General features: G+C 53.6%; 2 protein-coding genes and 1 long non-coding RNA gene across 7 annotated transcripts in view; 1 reads left to right on the forward strand and 2 right to left on the reverse strand.

Annotated features, from left to right (window-relative positions):
• The window catches only part of Slc12a5 (solute carrier family 12 member 5), a 36048-nt gene extending 26902 nt beyond the window's left edge, over positions 1 to 9146 (reverse strand). For 2 of the 3 annotated variants that reach the window (XM_063248254.1, XM_003467701.5), the window contains exon 1: positions 8983 to 9146. In XM_063248254.1, the coding sequence (XP_063104324.1) occupies positions 8983 to 9103 (121 nt within the window). In that variant the 5' untranslated portion in view covers positions 9104 to 9146. Of the gene's footprint in view, positions 1 to 1791; positions 1991 to 8982 lie in introns of those variants that run through there. The other variant, XM_063248255.1, reaches the window with a different exon arrangement.
• On the forward strand, positions 2135 to 12238 carry LOC111756178 (uncharacterized). Of its 3 annotated transcripts, none has more exons than XR_010047360.1 (5): positions 2135 to 2804; positions 3335 to 7628; positions 8445 to 9663; positions 9809 to 10022; positions 11943 to 12238. It is a non-coding gene; the product is annotated as an uncharacterized LOC111756178 (long non-coding RNA). The 3 variants fall into 3 exon arrangements; XR_010047361.1 differs by lacking the exon at positions 9809 to 10022 and having other exon boundaries at positions 3335 to 3811; positions 7539 to 7628; XR_010047359.1 differs by lacking the exon at positions 9809 to 10022.
• On the reverse strand, positions 11688 to 19252 carry Mmp9 (matrix metallopeptidase 9). Its single transcript, XM_003467793.4, has 13 exons — positions 19086 to 19252; positions 18400 to 18632; positions 17940 to 18088; positions 17602 to 17730; positions 17325 to 17498; positions 16929 to 17102; positions 16438 to 16614; positions 16164 to 16319; positions 15079 to 15382; positions 14818 to 14957; positions 14366 to 14516; positions 14172 to 14275; positions 11688 to 11988 (listed from the first exon to the last, which is right to left on the reverse strand). The coding sequence occupies exons 1-13, from the start codon at positions 19224 to 19226 to the stop codon at positions 11873 to 11875; spliced, it is 2148 nt and encodes a 715-aa protein (XP_003467841.2). The 5' UTR covers positions 19227 to 19252; the 3' UTR covers positions 11688 to 11872.
• Between the last annotated feature and the right edge of the window lie 4109 nt (positions 19253 to 23361).

Here is a 23361-nt window from a genome sequence, read left to right on the forward strand (position 1 = left end):
GGCCTGTTACACTCAATGTCTGGAAGCTAATCTGGAGGGGCAAAAAGAGTTCCTAGTTCAACTACCGTTTAAAACACATAGATGTCTCTGTACTAGGCCTCCAGAGACCCCGTGGAAAGCCTGAGGCCCAGTGAAGTGTTGGTAAAGAAGCGAGTTCTGGGTTCTTCCTCTCTGGAAGAACAGAGAGATTACATCTCAGGCTGAGCCCCTGTCTTGTAGAGGTATCTAAAGGACAGAAGGGAATCCCAGATGGAAATGCCCCCCTCCCTAATTTACTCCTTGGGCACCGAATTGCCTGGCACTGCCGCAGACTCCACTTTGCCAAACCTCTTCCCCCTGCAGTCAAAGCACGTGGTGGAGGGGGCAGCTGCCCTATGAGTGACCCGAGAGATGGGTGAGCTGGCCAGCCGATAGCTCTGGCTCCTGTATGCCACTCAGTCCCAGAGACAAATGGAGAAGAGAATGTTTCAGTCAAAGGATTAGGGACCCTGGTGTCCCCAGACTCCCCAGTGGCACCCTGGCTCTGACCAGGATCTGGGCTGAAGACCTCAGAGCCAAAGCTGCCAGTGTCTAGAAGAGAAAGCTCTTTCAGCCCCTGTGACCCCTTGGCCATCCTCTGGAGAGGTCTGCGGGAGTCTCAGCCCAGAGGGTCAAGCAATGCCCAGGGGAGCGTTTGAAGGCGCTGAGCGCAGACAGCAGGCGCGGGAGGCGCGCTAGTGCGCAAGGGACGCAGCGCCGCTGGAGGGTGGGGGGTGGAGGCGGCTGACATCGGTGATGGATGGCTGAGACCGCTGGGGGGCGGCGGGGGGCCTGGGAGCTGGAGGGGGTGGCTGGCCCCAAGACCTTGGAGCAGAGAAGCCGCGGAGGAGGGCGGGGGAGAGCAAGAGCAGGAAAAGGACTTGCTCCGAGCCCCTCGGCTCTTGGAGAGTCTCCGCACCCACCGCAGCGCGTCCGCAGTGCCCGCGCTGAGACGCCGGGAATTCAGTGGCTGGGACCCCATTTCTGAGGCCTCACTAGGAAAGCTAGCAGAGCTAACTAGGAAGATCCCCCCCTGCCCCGCCCTGGAAACCACACCACCGCCTAGAGGACCAAGAGGAAGGGGAAAGAGGGAAGAAAGGAGGGTGATCTTGCTTCCAGTCCTGAATGGGAACCCACAGGAAAGCTACAGGGAGACAGGGTGATCCCACAAAGTACAGCAGAAAACCTATGGAGGAGGTGGCTGCTGTCTGAGGTCGGACCTCGAGAAGCCTTGGGGGAGGGGGCCCGGGCTGCACCAAGGGGACGCCGCAGTTCATATGAGGGCTGTCATATGCCCCCTAAGCCCTGTAGCCACCTGTCCTCCCACCTTCCAGCTGGCAGTCTCAAAGCAAGGGACTGCAGCAGACTGCGCCTCCCGGTGCCGCTGGTCCCCGCTCTGCGCCAGGACGCCCAGGTCCCCTCTCGGTGGCAGGAGCCCTCCTCCCGCCCGTCGAGCTGCACGTCAGCCCAGGCCAGCTCTTGCATCCCCTTCCCACCTCTTCCGCGGCACAGCTAACTCAAGTCTGCCCCCGGGCCGCGGGGAACCACAACCCCTCGGCCTCAGCTCTGCCTGCGGGCGCAGCGCATTCCAGCACCTCGGACAGCGCCTGGCGCATTCCAATGGAGCCCTCGCCAGGCCGCCGCCGGCGCCCGCGCCCGCTCCGTGCTAGGTTCTGCTCCGAACCGGCGGCCCCCACTCCGCCCCCGACCCCAGAGCCGCTCCCGCCTCCCCCGGACCGCCCCCTCCCCCGCCGCCCCCGGACCGCCGCTTACCAGGGTTGGCGCCCCCATCGCCGTCCTCGCAGTCCGTCAGGTTGTTGAGCATGGTGGCGGCGCGGCGCGGGGCTGGGGTGGCTGCGCCGCTTGCCCGCGCCCCTCTGCCCGCCTTCGCCGCTCTCTGGCTCGCTCGAGCTCTCTCGCTCGCTCTCCGCTCCACAGAGGAAGAAGCTGCAGTGCCCGCCCGCCCGCCCGGCGCACACACACTCGCACACGGACACACGCTCACACCCGCGCGCGCCCCCTCTCAGCAGCGGCGCTGCTCACCTCATCCCGTATGCAGGAGGCGTGAGCCACTGGCGGGGATTTTGGGGGGGAAGCTGGAGGGAGGGAGGAGAGTGGACGAGGGGCGGGCACAGCGCGCCTGGTGGCCCCCTCCCAGGAAAACAGGGGGCTTGCGCGGGCGGGATGGAGGGGGTGCTGTTGGGGACAGGGCCCTCGCCTCCCCCGAGCAGACGCAGCTCCCCCCACCACCACTCTCGGGCGCAGGCGGGGCCCGGCACGTGGGCAGGTGCCATCCCGCGCCCTAAAAATAACGGCAGGGAACTAGGTCGCGGCCGCAGGGAGGCGGCCCCGCAGCGGCTGTCTGACTGGGGGTCTGGGGTGACCCCCAGTGGGAAGATGAGGGGGCTAAGGCGGCGCAGGGGGGGAAGGGCGCCATGGAATACGGGCCCTGGGGAGTCCGTCTGCAAAGCTAGAGAGGCCGGCCCTGAAGGGTTGGAGGAGAAGCAGACCTTCGCCCGCCAGTATCTCTGAGGCTCAGGAGGTCGGAGCTGAAGACACGGACAGCCCAGGGCCCGCGAGTGAAGCCCGGCCCCACTCCCCGAGGGGCTCAGGCCGCCGGGCCGCCTGTCGGGCCCATCGCGTCCTGAAATGAGTGGAGTGGAACCTGATGAGTTACAGCCAGCTCTCATTATGTGAGACGGTCAGGAGTCTCAGCACCCCACCCCACGACCAGTCCCTGGAGTCCACAGACAGGGACTTTCCGACACATCCGTGGATGAGATGCGGTAAGAAGGACACGAGGCAGCACCGAGGCTCCGGGGAGCGCTGGCTTCCCACTGGAGATGGTGCAGCCTCTAGGGAGGGCGAGCTGGCCTGGCCGGAGGGTGGTCAGGGACAGGGTGGGGGAGGGGAAATGAGGCCGCTCATCGGTTGGGAAGCAGATTTTCTCCCGGGGCGGGAGTGTCTAATCCCCTAATCCAGGATTGCTTTCTGAGGCTTCCAGAACTGACATGCTCTCTGTGTCCCTCCCCCACCTCTCCTGACATTGGTTCCCCCAGAAGCTTGATGATACTGGGACACCTCAGCACCCCTAGAATCCAGGCTGGCTCCAGAGTGGGGGACATTTTAGGCAGTGGCATCAGAGGCTTGGGCTTTTTGAATCTCTGGAAGAGCTAAAGATTGGAGGGTAGGAGTACATTAGGAAAATGTCCTCAGACTCATCCTGGCTCCTAATGCCAGTGCTCTAAATTCCAGGGGAGTCACAGGACTGGAAAGAGGTCTGTTATTTTGTCTAATTTGAGCCTTTATTTTCCAGATGAAAAACTAAGGACCAGAGGAAAATGAGTGCATATGGACTCGATGCCAGTGAACCGCAGAATCCAATTCAGAAGTGTTCTCTTTACTCCAACGTAGGGCTCCCCTAAAAAGAGGTTTTAAACTAGCTTTGCCTCCAGCAGATGAAGCAAAGATACAGTCATATTCTTGGCTCAAAGAAAGAAAGAAAGAAAAGACAAAGGAGGAAAGAAAGAAAAGCAATTGGGTCTGAAATGGGCTTTCTCCTTTTTATGCTCTTGTTTTCGGGGTGCGAGGCTGAACTGACCAGTCAGTTGGCTTGGATCTGAAGGGAAACCCATAAGACCTTCCAGAGTTCTAAAGAGCCAGCCATATGCTTGGAAACTCCGCTTTAAAACATGGGTTTCAGAACCGTGGACAGGACCCACCACTCCGATTCCCTTGTACACTTTTGTGGTACTCCATGGATCAACCATGGAGACTGTCAGCTGACTCAAAGGTATTTTTGAGAAATCCACAAAAGTATCAGTCATTCGGTGATGAGGAGTCCCAGCTGACCCTTGGGGATAAAGAGTTAGCTATTCAAACAAGGGCATGAGCATTAGTATTCTTGACTTCCAGAGAGAAAACCATAAAAAAATAAAAAATAAAAAAATAGTATTCTGATTGGGGAAAAGGTTTAAAGTGATAGCTGGTAAGAAGGTCACTTTTCAAGACTTTCTCCCCATCCCACTACACATATACACTGCCGTCATCACCACCAGCAGCAGTACTGTAGTTTTCTACTGCTCTGTACACACATAGTAAAATATGCCAGTCTGTCTGAGAGTGTTTTTCCCCATCTAAAGTTTATCAGCAATCCAAAGTGTAGGTACCAGAGCTACTGTAACTCTGACCACTCAGGGAATGAGCTCAACCATGGGGAAACTTATACCCATAGGGATATGGGTGGAGCAGGAATGGTTCCTTTCTATCAGTCCATATTTATCAGAGTTCTGACCTCAAGAGTCACCTGTGCCAGTGGTTCTATCCTCTAGCAGAATTCTGTGTATTTCTGGGCAAATCCAAGTTCCTGTCTCTGGGCCTCAGTATACTGTTTATCAAATGAAAGCATTAGGCTGCGTAGCCCTATTTCTTCCGGTCCCTATTATCCTTATATTAAAGCCATAGAGCACTTCCTGAGAAGCCCAGACTAAGTTAGGAGACAATTCAAAAAGGAGATCTCAGCCCTTTCAGTTATTTCTCACCTGAAGGAGGGTGGGCCCTACTCTGGCCTCGGGCCAACCTTCTGTCAAAGAACAAAGCCCACTGCAAGCACCTCCTACACTGCCATTGGTCTGTAAGAGATGGCCTTCAGCTCTGAGTTCCAAGGACCCAGATACCTGCTCAGCACCCCATCCCCAGCCAGAGCCCTAGGAAGATCAAGGCTAGAGGATCAAAAATCAACACAAGATGCAGAGCTGGACAGGGCCGTATGTTTGAACTCTGAGTTTCTTAAACTCTTACCCCCTCCCACCTTGTATTTCTAAGAAAAAAGTTCAGAGGAGCTGCCTCCAGGGTATCAGGATTTAAGAACTGAAAGAGACTTTATAAATTCTTTCCCACTAATCATGTATGATGAAATTAGAGTCTAGAAATGGAAATAGAAAGAATTTTCTTCATGGGGTGAATTTGTGACACTGTGGACTAGAACCCAGCTCCTTAATTCCTATCCCAGGCCTCCCCTGAACCAGGTTAGGGGGCTTTCTGAAGGACACTGGGTCCACCTGATGGAATCTCCTTCCCCAGGTAGCAGGTACACTGCTTGCTGTTATGGATCAGCCCTTTTCCATCCTTACCTCTGCGGCCTACCCTACAACCTACCCATCTAGCCTCAGCTATGGCCTCACAAGGCCAAGGCCCTGAGTCCTTGTCCTCACCCTTCTCCTCTTCCCCCACATCCCACTGTCCGGACCCAAAACCCTCGCCATGGATTGATTAAGTCCAGCATATAGCACACCCCACACATACAGGGCTCGCCGCAGAGCACGTCAACCACCACTGTCTCCGTGGCAACCGGGGGCTTAATTAACAAGCTGCAGTCCTGTCACCATGGCAACAGCACCCCAACAGCCCCCCATTTCCCTGCAGATTCAGCCCATCATCCCTCTTTCCCAATCCAGACTCCCTTCTCACTGCACCCACCCCCACCCCCACCCCACCTGGAGAGCTGAGGCCAGCAGATCGCCCTGGTTCATTGAGAAGAGAGGAAAGGAGAGGAGGGGGATGAGAGAGAGACAGAGGGAGGCCTGTCACCATGGCAACTGCAGCCCCGTTCATAACCAGTTTGTTGCCATGGAGATTCCTAGGGCTCACCTTGGGCTGAGGTACTGGGCAGTGAGGTTCTGAGTCCTGGCTGGAGAATGGAACAACTAGAAAACTCCTTGGAAGAGATCTCCAGATAAGATAGATATATACCAATAGCAGCAGCATTCTTCCCAATTTATAGGTGGAGAGACAGAAATATGAGATTTGGTCTGGGTGAGGCAGATAGCTCTGCCCTTCTATGTCTTAAAAAAAGCCCGCATTTTTATGGCTGAAAGGACCCTCACATAGCTTCCTGTCAACTCATCAATGTTAAGTGTGAGTAAACTGACCCTAGAAAGGGGAAGCAGTGAGCCCAAAGCCACACTATAGCACCTGAGCTAGAGCATGGATGGACTATATCACAGCCTGGCTTCATCCCCGAACATAAGTTAGCTCCCTGTCCCACTATGGGGACACATCCCAACTCCTTACCAGGCCCAGAGCTCTGTCCAGTGTCCTGGGGAACAGTGAAGGTGGGTAAAAATGCGGAATAGCTCAGAGTTGTAACAACCAGTGCTAAGTCCAGTTCTATCCAACCAGGTCACCAGCAACCTTCCCATGGTACAGGGGTGGGCTGTAGGCAAGGGCTGATGGCAGAGTTGAGGCTCCATTTCTGGCTTGTTTCTTTTGCCCCCTGTAGATTGTGTTCCCAGGGATGTCTGATCTCCTGGCAGCAGGAAACACCCCAAGGGAAAACAGCATTCCCTTGATCCAGAGTAAAAGATCATGCTCCCACATGTGTGCCCTGAAAATCTCCCCTAACCCTTCCCCGTCTTACATAGGTCCCCTGCTTCCCTTCGGACCCCAAGAAAAGAGGTGGGGAGAACACCTTTTGGGGGCCAAAATGCTGACAGGAGAACAGCTATGGAAAAGACACCAGCAGACACCGAGTTATCCCCGAGAGATTTTGTCTAGTTCACCAAGCAATGATCTCCAAGGAGGAGATGCTTAAGACTATCTCAGGCCTTAAGAGGTTAAAAGCCACCCAACTCCTTCTTAAGATGGGATTTAAATGCATGCATGCCCATGGGTGCCCACTCCACAGATAAACACAGAAATGTACGCACCAGCATGTCCACCGACACAAAGGCGGTACGGTGACACACGTAAGTTCTGACTCACTGAGCACCCCACAGGTCAGCAGAGTTAGTGTGGGATGCTCTCTCCTCAAGAATCATACACACACATCCTCTGCCACCAGCACACAGCATTCTAGACTCACATTCATTATGTATGCACACCTGCACGCCCAAAATCTGGGGGCCATATGTTACTCTGACTATGAAAAAGAATGGCAGTGTGGATGGGGAGACTGAGTGTTACTGGGACATGGAGGAGGCCATCTTAGAACCAGGCCAGGGTTTAAGAAGTTGGAGGAGAGAAGGCAGGGAAGGAGAAGCGGGAACACAGAGCCACATACTTTTTTACCTGATGACCATTAAGAACTCACTAGATGTCATGCTTTGGGCCTGGAATCAGGCACCAAGATAAAAGGACATGGTTCCTACATTTGAGATGCTCCAAAGGAGAAGACATACAAGTAAATAACTGCTACCCATCAGGACCTGTGCTTCGATGGGTGGGCCAAAGAGAGAAAGAAAAAGGGATTTTCATTTTTTGGATTTTTTGTTTGTTTTGCTTTTGTTGCTGAAGATCGAACTCATGACCTAGTGCTTGCCAGGCAGGCCCTTATGCTGCTGAGCTAAACCCCTGGCCCGGGAAAGGGATTTTCAGAAGAGGTGAGATGAGCTATAACTTACAGCATGAGGAGGTATTTTCTTGATTTACAGCAGTAAGGAATGAACATGGATAGGCAGAGACCAGGAGCAGTTAAGCAAGGGTTCAAATGGTGAGCTAAAAGGTTTGGCCTTTATCTGCAGTGATGGTCTTTATCTGCAAAGTTGTGAGTGAGATGCTTAGAGCAAGACTGGGAAGACGGAGACCAAGGAGGACGATGTGGTCGTGGCTGGGTAAGACAAATCTTGGGTTTGGACCAAAATGATAGTGATGGATGGGAACAGATGTAACAGGACTCAAACCCAGTTTTGGAGAACAGAGTCCAAGACAAGGCCAATTGTATCTGGTGACAAAGAGGGGGAAGAAAGCAAGTGTTGAGAATGGGTCCAGATTTCTGATGTTTAAATCTGGAAGTTTGGTTAACACCGTTGGTGAAAATGACAAAAAGGGCAGACAAATTACGGGAAAGATGGAGAGTGAAAGAAAGTGGAAAAATCCGAAAGGCCACACCCAGGAGGTCATGGGGCTGGGTCCTGGAGGAAGTCCAGGCCCAGATTTGATTTGTTGATCTGTACCATGAGAAGATTCGTCAAAAATACCCCTAAGAACCACTCTAGGGTTTTTGGCATTCAGGTTTGCTCTGGTAAAGGCGAGCTCACCTGCGGCTCAGCAGCGACCCCTGGCGTCCCGGGGGGCTACTTCTCCTCCCCTCGCTGAGGCCGCTCCAAACTGCCACCTCGCTCCTTCCAGACCTGAGGGGCACAAAGCTAGGGAGACAAGTGCCCCCTGCGGGGAGATCCCGCACACAATCAGGACGCCAATACTTTTCTGAAGGCCAGAGCAACTTGCCCCTGCAGATAACTTCAATTACAAGAGCACAGCAAGAAAGACCCCCCCTAATCCTCCCGGAGCTGGCTCCTCTCACCCCTTCAGGAGCGAGAACAGAATCAGAGAGGGAGCAAAGTGGGCCCCGAGAGTCGGACTGAATTCCTCTTGGGATCGTCCCTGGATCTAGCTGCCCAGGATCAAACTAACTTTCCCGTTTCCAGCCTCCTTCTAGGGGTCCCCAGGAGACCTCAGCGCCTGCAGGGAGGCTGAGGATTGGAGGATCGACCAGACACTAAGGACCCGCTGACGCAGCACCGGACTCAGCGACTCTGACTTAGGCTCCCTGCCGCCCCCCACACCCCCTCACCCCGACTCTGACCCGATCCCATCTTCCTGGCCCAACCCGCCGTTCCTTCTCTTTCCTAGCCCCCAAATCGACGTAGTCCCGCCCCTTCCCCTCGGCTCTGGTCCACCCCTTAACCACACAGCCTCCTCTCCCCTCGGTCCTCCGCCCCGCTGGTCCCCCGGCTGCTCCCGGCTTCCCCTCGCCCCATCCCGGGGTCAGCGCCCTGGGCCTCTGGCCCCGCCTTCCTCCCTGTGACCCGCCCACCTCGAGTCTGGCCCCGCCCCTTCACGCTCGCAGTGCAGGGTCCCCCACACCCCGCCCTCCCTGGGGACCCCGCACCCTCGCAAGGCCCCGCCCCGCCCCCCCGCAGGGCCTGGCCCCGCCCTCTCGGCCCCGCCCCCTGCGGCCTCTACCTTTGCCGTCCTCCCCCGGGAGGTAGCGGGGGTCCGCGACAGAATGCCGGCGGGACTCGGGGTCAGGGGTTGCTGCGGGCGCCGCCGGGGTCAGCGAGGTGACGGTGAACCTGCGGCTCATGGCGCGGAGAGGGCCCGGCGGCCCGGATCGCACAAGTGGCCGCTGCCGGGCTCCGGGCGGGAGGAACAGCGGATCCCCTCACCCCCGCCCGCCGCGCAGCACCGCGCAGGGTCCTAGTGCCCGCTGTGCCCTGCCACCCTGGACGTGTCCACGTTGCTCCCAGACCCTGGGCTCCCACTTTCCCCCCAAGCTCCCGAAAAGCTCACCCAGCTTAGAGTCATCCTTCACACGGGCCTAGTGTGTAGCTCCTGCAGACCGCGCCCACCTTTGCTGGGGCCCCCTAAACCTTAACACCTAGTGGCTCTCACGTGTTTTAGGCCATGGGACCCAACTGGTGAACGGGATAGACTAGTTTCTTACCCTCTTATGATATTATAGTTCAGACCCACTGATGAGAAGAGCCAGCTATCCAAGGACCTGGGGAGGGGAATTCTCTGTTAGAAGAAAGAGCAGATGCGAAGGCCTGGGAGTGAGAGGGAACCTGGACTATTCAAGAACCCACAAGATGGCCACTGCGTCTGGGAAACAGTGCGAGTGCCTGGGGACCAGAGTGAAAGCAGGTAAGGGGGGACAGCAGGAGATGGATCAAATGTTCTTTTGAAATCTCTGGGGATTCTTTTCACCTGGCTTTTTTTAATCCACAAGGAAAACCTTTGGAAGTTTTTGAACAAGGGAATGATGTGATCTGCTTTGTATTTTAACCAGATCAACCAGACTGGCTGCTGCTCTTAGGTGAAAACTCAGCTAAAGAGCAGGCCTGGAACCTGGAAATCGGATTAGGAGCCCCCTGCAAACCCCCAGGTGGGAGGGGTGATGACCACCAGAGTGGTGGCAGTCATGTGATTCCAGACAAGTTATGGAGCTGGACCCAGCAGGACCTGCTGCTGCACTGGATATGGCATCTGATGGAAGGAGGAGGGTAGGAGGAGTCCTAGTGGGTGTATAGACAGGCAAAACTACGCCAGGTCACATCCACTAAAGCTGGGTGTACACATGCATGTTTTGGTACAGCAATTTTACTCCTAGACATACCCACCAAAGCAGTGGCTGCCTGTGTGCACTAAAAGACATTTATTAGAGACTTCATAGTGGCTGGGGGTGTGGCTCCATGGTAGAGCACTTACCTAGCATGTTCCAGGCCCTGGGTTCCATCCTCTGTGACACACACACACACACACACACACACACACACACTTTCACAGGTGTGGCATACACCAAAATCCCAGCACCTGAAAAGTTGAGGCAGGAGGATCATGAGTTCAAAGCCAACCTGGGCTACGTGGTGAGCTCAAGTTCATGCTGAACTGCATAGCAAGACCTTGTATCAAAAATATATTTTTTTCATAGTGACATTATTCATAGGAGTCCAAATTGGAGACCACCCAATATCAATAATAAACTACATAAATTGTAGTACATTCACACAAGGGAACACTGTGGCACTGAGAATAAACAATCCATAATTTACAGAACAACATGGATGAATCTCACAAATATAACATTGCACAAAAAAATGACACGAAAGGGTATATTCCTTACAATACTTGTAAATAACTTTAAAAATAGCCAAAGTCTATGTGAATTTCAGAAGTAATGATAGTAATGGCTCATGGGAAGGAGCAGTAATTGCGAGGAGGATTAAAGGGTTTTCTAAGGTGTTGATAATGTTTTGCTGCTGGTCTAGGTGCTGGTTGCACTGTTTGTGAAATATATATTACAGTGTACCCTTGCAGTAGGTGCACTGTCCGTGTGCTTATTATATTAAGATAATGTTTCTCTACTCGTGGGATGCTGTCCATCAGGGGACATTTGGCAATGTTCAGAAAGGTTTCCAACTGTCACAACTGGAGAGGCACACTTCTCACACCTCAGGGTCACTAGTAGCATCTTGCTTGAACCCACGATGCCCTGCCATGAGTCACAAGTTCACCATCACTTCACTGCGCCGTACCCCTACGGTGAGACTTGTGGCAGCACCCTGAATGAGCCTGGCACCTGGGCTTGGTTTCTGCTGCTTCATAGAGAAAGACATGAAACATCCTACTATACAACAAAGAATTATCCAGCCTCAAATGTCAGTAATGCTGAAGATGAAAAATCCTATACTAGAATAACAAGTTTAAATAATTAGTTCCTGGATGTTTAGACTTGACTGAAGATATACGATACAGGTTTGGAAAGTGTTACCCAAAAGTGGGTTTGAACGTGTTAGGGTGAGATGCTTATTAATGACTGAAGGAGTCATGTGTAGTTGGCAGATGAGCATATAAATCTGGAGTTCAGAGAGAGGGCAAAGATGGCATTATAGATGTGGGGGTCTTTTGAGAGATGCAATTCACTGCTCTCCCCAGTGCCCAGCACACAGCCTGGTTCTATAGAGAGGCTCTATAAATGGTTGATGGATGAATAAATAGGTTGGTCATTTCTTCACCTGTAAAATAGAAATAGTCACGCAATACCTTCCTAGGGACAGAATACGCTAATATTTACAAAGAACCCAAAACATTGCCTGACATATAAAAGTACTCCGCCAGTTACATACATTCGTATGAATACGTATACCTCAATAAAAGCTACTTAAAAGTTAGAGAATTCACATTTATTAGAAATATTCTGACAAAAGAGGAAGATGTGAAGAGAGGACCCAGTCCTTCTCCATCCTCCTTACCCTCCAGAAGAGACAGGTTTGTATCCAGCAAACTGGCTCCTTCTCGGCTAGAATGGTCCCCTGGGGAACCTGCCCTGCTCTGTGGAAGCAGGATGGAAGCCCTAATTAGGGCACCGCAGGATGTCATAGGTCACGTAGCCCACTTCGTCCACCTGGTTCACTTCATTCCAGAAACTCACTCGCCAGTAGAAGCGGTCCTGGCAGAAGTAGACTTTCCCTGCGGGGGACAAGAAGGCGTGAGAGGGGTGATTTCTGCCCTCCCACATACATCTTCAGAGACAGGAGCAAAACTTTTTGCAGTCATCTCTCCTGGCTTTTCTGGATCTTTCCAAGGTTTTTCACATGACCCTCCATCTCCATCATCTGCCTGGGAGATGCAAGAGGGCACAGAACCTGGCACACAGTAGGTGCTATGCATACATTTTATGAATGAATCAGCAAATAAATGAATGAATGGCCCATCTTAATGCTCAGAATAATTCATTGAATATCCATTCATTGAGCAAATCTGTGCATTCATTCAAAAAAATTTTACTGTGTCTAGAAGTGTAGCTAAGAGATAGCGTGTTTTACCCTATATGCACAAGGCCCTGGGTTTGATCTCCAGAAAACCACACAAAAAAAATTTTCTGAGTGCCTACTGTGTGTCAAACACATTAGAGGCACTAGAAATACAGCAGAGAAAAATGCAGGCATGACCTCAATTCTTTTGTTGCTAAAACTCTAGTGAGGCAAGAGAGACAATTAGCCAAGCAAACATGAACATAAATGAGATTGATTCTGACCATGTGTACAGAGGTGGAGGAAATATAAACAAGTGAATAGAAGATGATGGTCAGCAAAGACCTTTCTGGTTTGGTGGCCTTTGAAGGATGAGAGAGAGGCAGCCTGGTGACAGTTTAAGGGAAAAGCCTTCCAGAGAGCGGGAACAACTGGCACAAAGGCCCCAAGCTATGGATGACCTTGATCTACCCAAACAGCAGGCAATGTAGGTGGAGCCCAGTGAATGACAGGAGCAGCTGGGCAGATGAGAACAGCGAGGTGGTAAAGCAGGAAGGGGACCGTGTCTGGTGGCACAGGCCTGTAATCCCAGCACTGGAGAGACTGAGGCAGGAGGATCGCTGCAAATTCAAGGCCAATCTAGGCTACATAGTGAGTTCAAGGCCAGCCTGAACTGCATAGGGAAACCCTGCCTCAAAAGGACAAAAAAAAGGGGGGGGGCACCTGGGGATTTAGCTCAGCGATATAAGCACCTGCTTTGCAAGCAGGCAGTCGTGAGTTTGAACTCCCATACCGATAAAAAAAGGGTGGAGTGGGGGGGCCAAATTGTTAGTTTCTTTGGCCTTGGAATGGATTTGGAGTCACTCCCCAGGAGCACAACTCTGTGTTCCTGCTTCTACTCTCTCCTTACTCTCAGGGAATATTTAAATGTGTTGGAGCTGGTTATAGCGGCACACACCTGTAACGCTAGCATTCTGGGAAGCTGAGGCAGGATCACAATTTCAAACCCAGCCTGGGCTACTTAGTGACTTAGCAAGATCATATCTCAAAAAAATATCATGAAAGGGCAGAGGATGCAGCTCTGTGCAAAGACTCTGGGTTCAGTCCCCAGTACCACACACACAAAAAAATAAAAATAAAGAATACAGTTGACCTTGGTGGTACACATCTGTAATCCCAGAACTCTGGGCAACAGAGGAATGCAAGTTTAAGCCCAGGCTTACCAGTTTATTGAGACCTGTCTCCAAAAAGCAACCAACCAAACAAAACAAATGGACTGGGAATGGAGGTCAGTGTGATGGCCCTGGGTTCAATTCCCAATACCGTAAGCAAACAAACAAATGTATTAGATAATCACTACAGAGTGGACCGAGGTGTCTGCAAGAGAGGTAGTGAAAAATTATAGACTTTGGTGGTAGAGAGTCAAAGACCTTGTCTACTAATGGGATATAAGCAGTGAAAAAGAGAAAGCAAACATAGCTGTCCTCTCCAGTTTACAGTTGGGGAAACTGAGGCTGTGAGTGTAGCAGGACTTGCGTCAGGAAACACAGCTTTGCAGTGTTGTAGCCCTCACTTGTATTCCCAGGGGCAGCACAGTGCTTGGGCACAGTATAAAAACTTGACAAAGACTGTCTAATAAAAGGTGAGCTTCCTTGCAAACCACATGCCCTGAGGCAGCCTCTAGCTGGGGAGGCAAGAAATCTGGGTCCCAGCCCTGGTTGTGGCCCTGAGTCCCTATTGGTGAGGAAGGTCTCTGTTTCTGTCCGTGCTGGGACTTTTGCTTCGTCTCCAAGGGCTTTTTCTTGTTTGCATGGAATTTGGCCAATCACGGAGGCAAGGCAGCCTGGCGTGGGAGGTATCGCACAGAGACCCTCCCCCGCCCGTATCTGCAGCCCTCACCTCGGTACTGGAAGACATCGTGCATGTTCAAGGGCACCCCGGAGAACACATGGTCCACCGGCGTGACGCTCTGGGGATCCACCGTCTGCGTCTTCACGTCAAACCTGCAGGAAGCGGCGAGCAGACAGGTGCTGAGCCGGCGGCGGACGGGCGGCCCCCGGGCTCCCCCTGGCGGCGGCCACCGTGGCTCTCACCTCCAGAAGCGCTCGGTGCTGAAGAGCAGCGCCTTTCCTGCGCTGCGGGACAGCAGCCCGGTGACCTGGGACACCTCTGGGCCCAGGCCCAGTTTGTCCAGACGCCTTGGACCCAGCAACGACGTGCCTGTGTACACCCACACTTGGCGCCCTGCAGGGGAAAAGGGGTCAAGGTCATGACGACCTGGGGGAGCTGCAGAGCCTTTTCTTGGTCCAGCGTGCCCCAGTCTCTGTGATCAAGGGGCAGGGCCACTGGGTACGATTGTGCAAAGGCGCCGCGCACACCAGGACAGAAATTCAGCCCCGTAAACGTGTTAAATTGCGTCTGCCAGAAGGGGGCGCGCTTCTCTGGTAGTGGTCTCATTCTCGGGTTATCTTGGTTGGATCCTCCAACCAAGGAAGTCGACTGGTGAAGGCTGAGCGGCCGTGAAGGCAGAGAGGAGGAAACTAACCCGAGAAGAAGAAAATCTTCTTGGAAAGGGGATCCTCAAAGGCAGAGTCCAGTCTGGTGGGCAGCGCGGGCCACGTGTCAGAGATACGGAACGGGCCCTGCAGCCGTCGCCTTCGGCCCTCAGAAAACTTCCAGTACCACCTGGGAATCGAACAAAGGCAGGGCGCTGACCCTTGAGCCGAGGGCCAGTGGGCGGGGAGGGAGGGACAGGCCGGGCCTCCTCCAGCCCCTTCCCCCATCCCCGCATATCCTGGCCGCTCACCCGTCCTTGAAGAAATGCAGATAGTTCTGGATCTCCGCAATGGCGTCGAACATGTGCACACTGCAGGGATTGACCGGCTTCAAAGACTTTGTAGGGGCTGGAGGGGGCCCTGCTGTGGGGGGACCTGTAGGGCCAGCTGAGGTGGGGGCTGTGGGGCCAGGCGCAGGAGGGCCTGTGGGGCCGGCTGTGGGGCGAACATCAGGGGGGAAGGTGGGGCAGACAGTCGAGGGAGCGGTGGGCTGCGGTTCATGCGTGGTGGTGGTGGTGGTAGTTGGAGGTCTTGGTTTCGGTCCAGGGCCAGGACCTAGAAGGAGATCCTGGATAAGCACTTCTAGGGTGCACCTCTCTGTTCCCCTAGATTACCAGCGAACCTTGTATCGGTGCACACTGTCCCCACTTAGACACTGAAATCATCCCCCAAACCTGAGCTGGCAGCTTCCCCCACATTTGGCATTTATTCAAGCCACATTCGTCCATCCCTGGGCTGTTCAGCCCTGGGTCGAGCTCTGTGGATAAAAAACAGGCAGCACCTGCCCCCTTTCCAGCCAGTGGGAGTCTTTTGAATGTCACCATGACAAACTTAGTGCCGAGAGCATTATAAACTCTCATTATAATTGGCTGGTTTGATCTTCAGAAAAACATACTCTCTCCCTTACTCTTTCTGTCTCTCTCTGCTAGAGATGAAATCCAGGTCCTTCCCACAGCACACACCAGGCTACTGCTAAGCTACACACCTCAATATCTTCCCTAACACCCTGCACCAGGGATTGAACCCAAGGGCTTTGCACTGAGCTATGTCCCCAGTGTTGTTTGGTTTTCGTTTTTGTGTTTTGTTTTGTTTTGTTTTGTTTTGTTTTGTTTTGTTTTGTTTTGTTTTTTGGAGACAAGGTCTCACCAAGTTGTTAAATTGCCCAGGCTGGGTTTGAATTTGCCCATCCTACTCAGAGTCTAGATTCTTTAGCATCATCTCCAAGCACTAACAGGTAGCAACTGCAACCAGGTCCTGTCCAGAGGGATGTTGAGGTCCCAGCCCATTCTCTGTTCCTGTGGCTAAGCTACACCCCGTCCCTATCCCATGACCTCACCATAGAGATGTTGGATGCCCTTCACATCATCCTCGTGCAGTGGGGAGCCCTCGAGGAAACGGTACATGGGGTACATGAGCGCCTCTGGCACAGAGGAGTGATCTAAGCCCAGTGCGTGGCCAAACTCGTGTGCTGCCACAAGGAACAGGCTGTATCCTGGGAACGAAGGAGAGCCTGAGACGGGAGCACCAGGCCAAGCCCCCGCCCTGGCCACTCCATCACCCTCACTGTGGGGACCACAGCCACAGCCCACCAGCCTCGGAACCCCACCCACCTTGGTCTGGGCAGAAGCCCCACTTCTTGTCTGCGTCGAAGTTGGAGGTGGTGGCGCACCAGAGGCGCCCGTCCTGGCGACCCTCGGTGGTACAGGACGAGTACTCCTTGCCCAGGAAGACAAAGGGGAAGACACACAGCTCCCCGGCCGAATTGCCGCCGATCACCGTGGAGTCAGCTGGGGAAACCCAGGGCGTTGGGTGAGCCGGGTGTATGGGTCCCATAAAGTGAGGGGGGGGGGAGGGTAGAGTCCTGGCAGCTCCTTTTTAAGGCCTAGGGGGCGCTGTGGGGCCATTGAGACCCGGAGACTTGCAAGCAGAGCCTGAAGCCAGAAAGCCTCGGAGGTGCAGGCGCAGCGCTGGGAAGCAGGATGTGACCATGGGGGGCGTATGAAGATGGGGAGACGAAATGATGAGTGTGGGACAGTCTGGTTTCGGGGACCAGTGTGAGGCAGCATGGCGGGGCTGACACTCGCAGGCGGGGCGGCGGTACCTCGAGTGGGACAGAAGCCGAAGAGCTTGTCCTGATCGTAGTTGGCGGTGGTGGCGCACCAGCGGAAGCCGTCCGAGCGACCGTCGGTGGTGCAGGCAGAGTAGGAGCGGCCCTCGAAGATGAAGGGAAACGCGCAGGGCTTGCCATCCCCGTTGCCGTGCTGGGTGTAGAGTCCTGGGGAGGCCACACCGTTACTCGCAAGAGCCACTCGCTGTTCACCCACGGACCGGCCGCAGCCCATCCTCTCGCGGATAAAGGAGGCCCAGAGCGCGGGGGAGTGACTTGCAGGCCACACGGCAAGCACGAGTGGCAGCGGGGTTCAGAAGCAAAGCCACACACACCCCCCCCCGCAGGCGGCGGCCCCCTACCCGCTTCTCGCCCCAAGCCCATACTCACTCTCGCTGGGGCAGAACCCGAACTTGCGGTCCGTGTCGTAGTGGGCCGTGGTGCTGCACCAAGGCTTGCCGTCCGTGCGACCGTCGGTGGTGCAGGCGGAGTAGGAGCGGCCGTTGAAGGTGAAGGGGAAGTGACAGGGCGCGCCGTTCGCGTTTCCATAGTAGGTGGGGACCACTGTGGGAAGAGGGGACTCGAGTTGGGGTGGCTGCTGACGGATTCAAGAGGACAGGGGACGTGGAGAGGAGGAGAGCAGCTCTGGGGTGGCCTAAGATCTCACCGACGCCCTTGCCCAAAGACCACAGCTCTTCATCGTCGAAGTGGGCATCTCCTTGAATACCGGGACCAGGGGGAAAGGCGTGGGCCAGCAGCCCGTCCTTCCCGTCGAAGGGATACCCGTCTCCATGCTCTGTAAAAGGATGGAGAGGAAGGGGCTCAGCTGGGTGCTGCTGCTGCTGTCCAGGGGCGTGGAGTCCCCTGCTGGCTGGAGGCCCCCGCGCGGCTCTCCAAGCCTCGCGCCCCAGCTGCGGTGCAGGCGGGAGAGAGCTGGTCAGCTGCCCCCTCCCCGCTCTCCACGCTCCTCCCTCGCATCCCTCCTCCCGGCTTCCCGGTTCTTACCCGCGACACCAAACTGGATGACGATGTCTGCTTCGCGGCCGTACACGCGAGTGAAGGTCAGCGGCGTCACCTCGCTCCACACCGCGAAGGCGCGCGCGAAGGCGTCGTCGATCACGTCGCGCGGCAGGTCTTCCGAGTAGTTTTGGATCCTGCAGGGGAAAAGGCAGGGGACTGAGGTCAGAGTGACAAACGGGCGGGGCGGCAGCGGACACAACGCTCCTTGGCCATCCCTGCTTTCGTCCATAAGGTGCACCCCTACGCCCCATATGCGTTCTCAGCCCTGATAGGAGGACTTGGATTACAACCACTTCCCCAAAGGGGAAACTGAGGCCCGGAGGCGGAGCCATATATTAAGTAGTGAAACCCCCGACCATCTGCGGATATTTCATTCGTCCAACACCGGCAGGGCCAGCCCTTCGAGCCCCGTGCCGGCCCGTTGCCCCTCAGCACAGCCGCTCACCAGTATGTGATGTTGCGATGGTGCCACTGGAGGTCGCCCTCGAAGGTTTGGAATTTGCCCACGTCTGGGACACCGCAGCGCGGGGTACGGATGGCCTGCAGCGTGGCGCTGTCCAGCTCTCCGGTCTCAGGCAGAGACAGCCGCTTCTGAAGGCGCAGCAGCGCAGGCGCCAGCGACTTATTATTCCCGTGCATCTCAGCCACAGGAGTGTAGCCGTAGCGGAACAGGTATTCCTGTGGATGGAGCGCGGAGTAGGTCGCAGAGCCCCGATCCCCTTTCTCTGGCCTTCTAGATCAGGACTCTCTCTCTAGGCACTCAGAGATGGCCAATAAGATGTGAACCCCAGAGCACCCTGCAGACACCCTCAGCCCCTTCTCATCCCTGATGCCTCCAGTGCAAGCCTACTAGAGGCCCCTCTGGAGTTTACCCATTCCCATTCCCAACCTGTGCCCACCCAGAACCTTCAGGTGCCCTCCTCCTCACTACTTCCCATTGCCCACCTAGGAAGCCCACATTGCCCATCCTGGTTCTCACTGCCCAGTGCCTTACCCTGGACACCCCTGCTCCCCAGACATGCCCACCACTCCACGCATCCCTAATGCATCTCTGAGGTCCCATGCACTCCCTGGCATATGGACAGCCTTTTGGCCAGCCCTCCTCAGCTCTTGACTGCGGCCTTTGCCTACCTCTGCCAGCTGGGTATCAGTGAGAGTGGAGCTTCTCAAATCTCTGGGGAAGACCACACGGGTAGGCTGGCGCCTTTGAGGGGCAGTGGAACACCTGCCCAGCACCAGGAGCACCAGGACCAAAGGCTGCCAGGGACTCATGGTGAGGGTAGCAGTGACTGGCTGCAGTGGCCCTTGCAGGGGCTTTAAGAAGACACCAGTACTGAATCAGTGACCCCGCCCCCTCCTGTCGGTGCTGACTCAGGGTATGGGTGTGTGTGTGTGTGTGTGTGTGTGTGTGTGTGTGTGTGTGTGTGTGGTGTTGGACAGCCTCAGCATTAAAAGGCAAAGAAACAGCTTACACCATCTCCTCCTCTCCCCACTGCTCATAGTGACCGCTGCCTAGTCAGGCAGGACCCCAGACCCACAGGAAACCACAGGTGCCCAGAGGAGGGGCTGGTTTTGCAAACTGCAGAGCTTGTAGAAGAGGGAGGAAGGGAAGAGAAAGAGCCTAGAAGATGCCTTCAGTCCTCAATCTGCAGGCCCCAAGTAGTCAGCCAAGGAAAGGCTGGAAAACCCCCTGAGGCCTCTTTCCAGAAACTCCCTGAGATCCCCAGGCCCACCCTTGTCCTTCTGTGACACCCTGTCCCTGGCCAGAGCCCACCCTCACCTCTGTCCACCATCCAGGCTCATCCTTGCTCTCCTCCTTGGCAGCCTTCTTGACTCAGCTTCCTTCCCATTCCCCCTCGGGTGGCAGGAGTGCGCTCTCCAAGGCAGGAAGTGGGGAGCTCCACCAGAGCAGACCCCTGACTTGGTGCAGTGAAGGAAAGCGCCTGTAGCATCTGCAAACCAGCAGAGGCAGCTCCATGCTCAGCCAACTGTCCTCATTGCTCTGGGTTTGTTTCTCAGCAGTAATAAACAGGCCTTTCCCCCCTAAATTAATGTGGAGATAAAGAGAGATCAGGCACACAAATCTCTCAATGTCAGGTAAGCTGCAAGTCCCCAGTAGATGGTGGTGATTTGCTTTTACTTCCTGAGGCGGAGATGAGGATGGCCACCTGGACTCCGACTGGGATCTGGGGCTCTAAGCTGCCGTATGACCTGGAGGAAATGCCTGCTTTGGGGGCTCTGCATTTTTTAGCCCTTCCCCTCCTCCAGCCCTGCTCCACCCAGTGTGAGCTTCGATGCCAATTGTTACCACTTCTGCCAGGGACCAGCAGCCTCCTTCTCTCCCTCCCTTCCGGCCAGCTTGCCGGTGAGTGACGGGACTGATATTTGCCTTCCTCAAGGCCTTATTTGGGAAGATGGTAATAACAGTTCAACCTGTATTTAAAGGGCCTACTGTGTGCCGGACACTTTCCACACTTCCGTAATACATGAGTATGAGATGGAGATAAGTATTTCCCTTGCAGGAAAATCGATGCTCTAAAGTTTCGTGGTTAATGAGCATCTGCTTTGCAGTCACTCAGTCCTGAATTTCAGAGCCAGCACCACTCCATCCCCCCATTCAACGGTGAATGTTTAGCTACAAATTTTAAAATGCTTTACAGTAAAAGACACACGGACATTAACCTCCCTCAAAATACACCCCACACACGCTTATCCTGTAATTCTTGCCTTTCCCTGAAGCAGTTCTAGAAGCTCTCTTTCAAGAGTATCATTAGTTGAGGGCTGGGGACTTAGCTCAGTGGCATAAGCACCTGCCTTGCAAGTGTGTGGTCGTGAGTTTGATCCCTAGTACCGATAAAACAAAACAAAAAAAGTATGTTAGTTGAGCTGTCATAGATGCCTTGATGGATTCAAAATATTTATGTCAATTTCGGTCAAGGAGGTATGTCCTCATCTACCTTATTTACTGTGTGATCTGTTACCATGTGACTTCTGGATCTTCCCCAAAGTGAAAATGACCATTAAAGCTAAATATTTTTAATTGATTCCAAGCATTTAAAAATTTAAACATTCACTCTGTATCTTGATCATTATACATGAACTTAGGCAAGTTACTTCACTCCTACGACAGAGTTTTGTTGTTGTTGTTATTATGTTGCTTTGTATCAGGAATCGAACTCAGGACCTTACATTTGACAGACAGGCACTGTGCCACTGAGCTAAATCCCCGGCCCCCATCACTCTACTTCTGAACCATAATAATGATGCAGTTTTTGAGATTTGCTATGTTGAACACTGTTGTGATCGGTATGCAAAGAAAAAAAAAGTTCACTGAGTGGGAGTCTTGGTTGCTGGTTGCTACAGACTTTGTAAACTGAATGGATCAATCCACTGATGAGATCATAATTTGATGGCATTATTGGGAGGCAATGAAAACAGGAAGAGGGTCTAGCTGAAGGAAACGGGTCACAAGACAGTAAGCCTGAGGACTGTCTGGTTCCCAGCCCCTGCCACCCTGGCTCTTTCTCCTTCTCTGCGTCCTGGCTGCGATGAGGTGAGCAGTTTTTCCCTACTGTGCCTTTCCACCATGATGATGCTTCTGCCTTGGTACTAGCCAATCACAGACTGAATCCTCTGATACCAGGAGCCAAAATAAATCTTTCCTCTTTTAGAAGTTGTTTTTCTTAACTGACCAATACAAGCACTGTAACAAAAAAAAATTTTTTTTTGGTACCAGGGATCGAGCTCATGACCTCATGCTTGCCAGGCGAGCACTTACGCCACTGAGCTCAACCCTCGGCTGGGACAAACTTTTTGTGAGCCTCTCGTTTCACCCTCGCCATCTATAAGGTAGATTTGATGAGTAACTCTTCCTTTTCAGAAGAGGCAACTGAGTCTCAGAGCAGTGAAGGTACTGGCCTCTCATCACGTAGTGGGTCAATGCATAGAACTAGAATTCAAGCCTCCTGATGCCCGGTTTTTTTTATCTTTATTATTATTTACAGGCATCTGAGAGGAAGATCTGTGTGCAGAGGGTAAAGGGGAAGGCTGGGGGGTTTCCTGGACCCTTTTCCTCTGATCCCTTACTACTCACCAAATATAAGAGAGGAAGCTCAGGGTTTTGGAGAATGATATCCAAAGACAGGGAACCCCGTGGGACTCTACTTCAGATTTAGGAGTACCAGGTCAAAGAACAGTATGATTTTAGAGATGGAAACACCATAAGAGATCCTGCAATTCTGGAGATCTTCATCTGCATGGCAGATTGGGTGAATCCATGGACTATACCACCTTGCCCCCAATTATCTAGAATATGTCATACCTATGCACATGTCACAGTTCTCAAACTTGAGAGCCAAGGGTATAACTCAGTGGCATAGTACCTACCTGGCACACATGAGATTGTGAGTTTGATTCCCCACATCAAAAAAAAAAAAAAAGAATCAAACTTGACACTTTGGATGCTCGAAGCTGAATCACCCTTTGTTTTGAGGAACCATCCCGCACTTAGCAGTGTATCTAGCAGCATCTTCAACCATTCTTAGCACGAGATGCCAGTAACACCTCCCCCTGCCAGTTGTGACAGCCAGAAATGTTGCCAAACATTGCCAAATGTCCCCTGGGTGAGTGGGAAGGAAAAACCCACTGGTAGTGTCGATTTTCTGTATAAAGGCTCTAAAACTTTCATCAGAGATTGATAATCATCCTCAGACCTTTAAAGATGATTTACTCCACAGATACTTGTTGAGTTTTATGAGCCAGGCATTGTGCTAAAAAGTGTGACTGTAGTAGTGACCAACACAACCTTTGCCTCTTGTGCTTGCTTGCTGCTACTGATGGTGACTGCCTTGGGACAGCTGGTTGTTCTGAACACTGGCTATGCGCAGCCACCATCCAGCCGGGACCCCCAAGGCTTGATTCCTAGAGTAAGAACCCTCCTTTCCCCGCCCTCCAGCTTCCTTCTTTAACCACCTTGCTTCCCAACCCCCATCAAGGGGAACTTGGAGGAAGGTTGACTTTCAACAGGGCAATGGCAGGAAGTGGTTGTGTTTAACCACATCCCCTTCCCCACTTCCCCAGCCCCTCCTTCCAATGCCACAGCAGAGTTTAGTCAAGGTCCAAGGAGAGGAGGCAGAGATCAGGATGCACCCCCCCCCGCAAGCCCCCCAATAACCATGGCCCCCTCCCAGGACTCTAAGCCCTTGGCGCAGGTGAAGTTCCATCAGGATGGGGAGAGGGAGCTGGCTCTAGAGTCTTGAGTCACCAGCTGGATGACACAGCCTTGCAGGCTGCTATTAATAGCTCTGGGCCTTCAGACAGGCTGGGGTCAGCCTCATGAGATGAGGAACCTCATCCTCTGTGCAGGATGGGGGAACTCCAAGCCTGTCTCTCCCAAACCTGCCAGAGA

This window comes from Cavia porcellus, unplaced genomic scaffold (genome assembly GCF_034190915.1).
Source record: "Cavia porcellus strain 051 isolate PalLab524CR breed Dunkin Hartley unplaced genomic scaffold, mCavPor4.1 scaffold_5, whole genome shotgun sequence".
NCBI classification, from domain to species: Eukaryota; Metazoa; Chordata; class Mammalia; order Rodentia; family Caviidae; genus Cavia; species Cavia porcellus.

Excerpts from the sequence above, each read along its gene's own strand:
- Mmp9 (XM_003467793.4), bottom strand. The coding sequence starts at position 19,226 with ATGAGTCCCTGGCAGCCTTTGGTCCTGGTGCTCCTGGTGCTGGGCAGG. Across the intron at positions 17,499-17,601 it reads GTCTTTGGGCAAGGGCGTCG|TGGTCCCCACCTACTATGGA; the intron begins GTGAGATCTTAG and ends CTCTTCCCACAG. Across the intron at positions 16,320-16,437 it reads GGGCTTCTGCCCAGACCAAG|GATACAGCCTGTTCCTTGTG; the intron begins GTGGGTGGGGTT and ends CTTCGTTCCCAG.